This window comes from Lactuca virosa, chromosome 1, assembly GCF_052849685.1.
Source record: "Lactuca virosa cultivar CGN04683 chromosome 1, Lactuca_virosa_CGN04683_v6, whole genome shotgun sequence".
Taxonomy (NCBI): domain Eukaryota; kingdom Viridiplantae; phylum Streptophyta; class Magnoliopsida; order Asterales; family Asteraceae; genus Lactuca; species Lactuca virosa.
Genome location: NC_136426.1, coordinates 52491205 through 52495485, shown reverse-complemented (window position 1 = coordinate 52495485; position 4281 = coordinate 52491205). Strand labels below are relative to the sequence as shown.

Below are 4281 nucleotides of genomic sequence, written 5' to 3'. Positions count from 1 at the left end.
CAGTTTCGACCGATTTCGACTGATTCACTCTCGTTGAGTCATTGGGAAAAGAAACCCAACCAATGTTTCAAAACCGGGTCGGGTCCGATAAAAACGACTAGGGGCTGACAGCATTAGCTTGCCCCTGAAATGATCCAATAAACCGTAGAGCAGCCCAAATAGGCCCAAATACATGATAATAGGTGGATTAGGCCCCATTATCCCAATTCCCAACACGACGACACCTGATATCACAAATTATTTTCCCGCTGTCTCGTACCTATCCTTCTGTTTTGGCGGTAAAAGTTCTTAAGGAGCATGCAATATATTGGTGAAATTCTTCGTCATCGTTACAACCTTTTCGAACTACAGCCATGAATTCGAGAGCCCTGACTATGATCTCTACTGCCACTATAGCCGGTGCCGTCGCCACCGCATTCGCAATTCGTTTCTTTGTAAACCCTAGGAAGAAGTTGTCCGCCGACAACGCTGCTTCAGAAGTCGTGCTACAGAGCAATTCATCATCTACCGATCCTTACAATCCCTCCAAACGCAGCGGGTAAAGATACTTAGTTCCGAGACACTTTTTATTTAGTTTTTATCCCCAATAGCGTTCTATCTAATTGACTGTTCATAAGAGCCATGTTCATAAATCTACTTCTTACCGGGATATTCGAAGTATGGCAGATTGTTAACAGGAAAATGTAACAATTTTAATGCAGATACTTATCATGGGATGACTATTTTATGGCCATCGCATTTCTGTCAGCTGAGAGATCCAAGGATCCCTACAGGCAGGTCGATTTTTTGCACTATTTCTAGTTAATTTCTCTATTGCTCACGATTCACTTTTCATCGTTTAAATTCAGCCTACCGTGTACACAATTACAGTTAGACAAACAATTTGAATTTGTAACTCCAGTTGTCTTCAGTTGATTACCTTTTTAGTTTAATCTAGCTGCTCAATATGAAATTTATTTTTGGAGTGGAAGGAATTATGTCTGAGTTGAGCAAAGTGGATACCAAAACTCCTATAGCAATTAGCAAATTGTAACGCCTTGTAGTTTTCATATTTGGTGCTTTGAGTTTCCTATCTTTTATTAGTTATCCTGCCTGCAAGATGAACCTTCTCTCTTGTCTTTATATGAAAGAATTTGTTTGAATGATTATAATTTCAAACATTTGCTTCAGGGTTTGCATCTGCTAATTTTGCATTATTTTTCATTACAGGTTGGAGCATGCTTGGTGAGTCAAGATGGTATAATACTTGGTAAGAAATGCATTATCTCTTGATGGTTTAATAGGTTTCAGTTTTGCTATACATGTTTAATCGTATCTTGACATGTATATTATCTACCTATAAACAGGCATAGGCTACAATGGATTTCCACGTGGTTGTTCTGATGACAAACTTCCATGGTCAAAAGTTGGTATTCTACAAATTTTTTGTTTCATTAAGCTCTATTATCAATCAATAATCACTAATCTTTTTGCCATTTCAGAAATCCAAGAATGGGGATCCTTTGGAGACAAAGTATCCGTAAGTAAATGTTATTACATTACATTGTTATTAACTCTACTATTTAGAGACTAAAATTTTATTGCATTACTTTCTGGTTTCTTTTGCAGTTATGTTTGCCATGCTGAAGTGAATTGCATTTTGAACACAAATCATGCATCTGCTGCAGGGCAGGTTGGTTTAACTTTTTATGTAAATTATTCACTCTATTGTGATTAGGGTATTTAAAGCATATACTTTGATCATATAAATTTGCAGAAGCTATATGTAACAATGTATCCTTGCAACGAGTGTGCAAAAGTCATCATTCAGGTGAGTTTGAAGGCTACATGTGGTATTTGTTGCATCTTGATGAATAAAAAGCGTAATTCAAGTTTTGAAATTTCATCACAGTCTGGTGTATCTGAAGTTATCTATTTTGTGGAGAAGAGTTTGGAGAATGCTGATGTTATTTATGTTGCTTCTCACAAGCTTCTTTCATTGGCAGGTGTAAAAGTAAGTTGCTTGATGATATGCCATCATTATTCCTCATGAAGTACTTTATGAGAAAAAAAAAGTTGTTTCATGCGGATCACCTTTTCCCACTATTGTTTATACTTTTTTTTTGTTGTTGAATTTGAAGGTTAGAAGACATGAGCCTAGGATGAATCAGATTTTACTCAGATTTAGTCAAACCTAGAAGAAGCTCATTTCATGGTGTGGCTGTTGGTAATTGGTATGTTATGTTTTCCAACATCTTGTATGCAATTTCTCTTTTAGCGAATAACAAACACATGAGCTTGTGAACATTGTGTGACAAATGTTCTTGGATTGTAACTAAGACCTATAGGCAGCATAAATGGTGGTAAAACTTTTGTGGCTTCTGTTAACAGTCATATCGTCCACAATGCAAGTTTATTTGAATCAGTGGAGAGTTCAAATTGATAAGTTACTGACAAAAGTGGGCCCTTATTTTAATTAAATGATAAAAAATAGGATGTTAATTTGACATCTGTTAAAGTTTGAAGAGTTGAATGGATTGTAGAGTTAAGTTTTATAGAGAGAATGAATTGTGAATGTTGACGTGTGAATGATTGTGGAACAGTGGATGGCCCTCATGTACCACTAGAAAAATATAAACTTTTATACTTCATTCACCAGTCCCATTATTTCTTAAACATTCAAAAGTTTATAAATAGGTCTCAACTATTGATTCATTTTTTACATTAAATGATTTTTTTTATGATAAAGTGAAAAACAAAATACTAAATAGTAAATAATAATATGCAATGTTTCTTTTGTTCTGAAAGCATTTAGATGTGTTTGATAATATAATTTGTCAACACTATACTTTTCTTTTGTTATGCATATCAAATAAATATGTTTATAAAATTTAGCCTTTATAACGACTAAAAGGGAATATTTACTAATTATGTGAACAGAATAGGAAGTCTAGATACACACAACCATCCATTGTCATTCATTAAAAGTAATTTTTTTTATCTATCTATGATAAAATCAGTTAAATGTATTGAAATAAATAAAGATAAAAAAAATAAAGTTTCGAAAGGAGAATAAAAAAGATGATGCATCTAAAACATTAGTTTTATTTATTTATTTGGGTATCTCCACTGTCCGTTGGTTGTAGGTCAATCCTATCCATGTGTATGTATGAGTGTTCTATATTATGTGTATATATTTATAGAAACATCAACGAATGAAAAGAACTTTTAGCAAGAAAATCTAGAACAATATACGTGACCCTTCATGAGTATTTAATGCTTCACAAGTCACATCACATGGTAGTGAAGTATATGTAAAGAAGTTAGAACCATTTCTTCATAGTTTATTAAGCAACTGACATTATGTATATGAGTGCATAATGTGATATTTGTGTATTTCTTGAAATTCATGTTAAGTTATTAGTTGGTACTTGGTAGATGTGAATGAACAAATGGGTAGTTAACTAGTTATAATGAATTTAATAGGTAAGTTCGAATGTAGCTATACATTTGCCATAAAAAAGATATGAGTGAAAATCAATCGTTTTATATTTGTACTAAATTTGACTCATTGGACATGATTGAAGGAGTTGGAATTTATTTTAGAACATCCTATAAATTGTTAGTTTGAACTTTAAATCAAATATTGATAGTTTTATACGGAATGCGAAATGCCATTATGGCCATGGCCCTCTCTCTCTCTCTCTCTCTTTAAGAATGACGATAACGTCCTTTCATTTTTTATAAAATATGTTTTTTTTTCAATAGCCTCTTGTTTAGGCAATCAGGATCTTTCGTATGTCACGACTCACGTGTTTCATGCTAAACAAGATTAAAGTAATGTTTCGAAAATTCGTCGAGTGGCTTCTCCAATAAAAAAAAATTATTTTTTAATTTTTTATTTTGTATTTTAACATGATAATTGCGGTAAGTTTGTGTTGAAAATATGTTTATTAAATATGATATTAGATATGTAATTTAAATTAAATGATGTTTTTGGACATTTTGTTTTGGAATATTTCATTAGTGTGTGTAACAATCTTTGTAGCTAATTTTATAACATAAGATCTTATTAAATTTTAAGGTTAAAATGTAATTTTAATCAATTTATATGATCCTTAACTAAATCTTGAGAAATTGTCAAGAATATGCTTCCGTCTCAATTGGAGTATTATCTATTGACTGGTTTGGTGATCCGCATAGAGTTGTAGATGTACCATACCTTTTTGTTGGATTTGAAAACTTAAAAGGCAATGCGTATATGATCTCTAAATCGTCAAGGCTAAAAAGGCCTAGACCTAT

The 4281-nt window shown here is 32.6% G+C and overlaps 1 protein-coding gene across 1 annotated transcript; it reads left to right on the top strand.

The window, feature by feature from the left end:
- Nucleotides 1–219: 219 nt before the first annotated feature.
- Nucleotides 220–2404, top strand: LOC145104747 (Cytidine/deoxycytidylate deaminase family protein). The gene is made up of 9 exons (XM_079041938.1): nucleotides 220–538; nucleotides 702–777; nucleotides 1210–1249; nucleotides 1347–1405; nucleotides 1482–1519; nucleotides 1609–1672; nucleotides 1757–1810; nucleotides 1892–1993; nucleotides 2121–2404. Exons 1-9 carry the CDS (start codon nucleotides 354–356, stop codon nucleotides 2175–2177), a joined length of 675 nt encoding a protein of 224 aa, XP_078898064.1. The 5' UTR covers nucleotides 220–353; the 3' UTR covers nucleotides 2178–2404.
- The last annotated feature ends 1877 nt before the right edge of the window (nucleotides 2405–4281 follow it).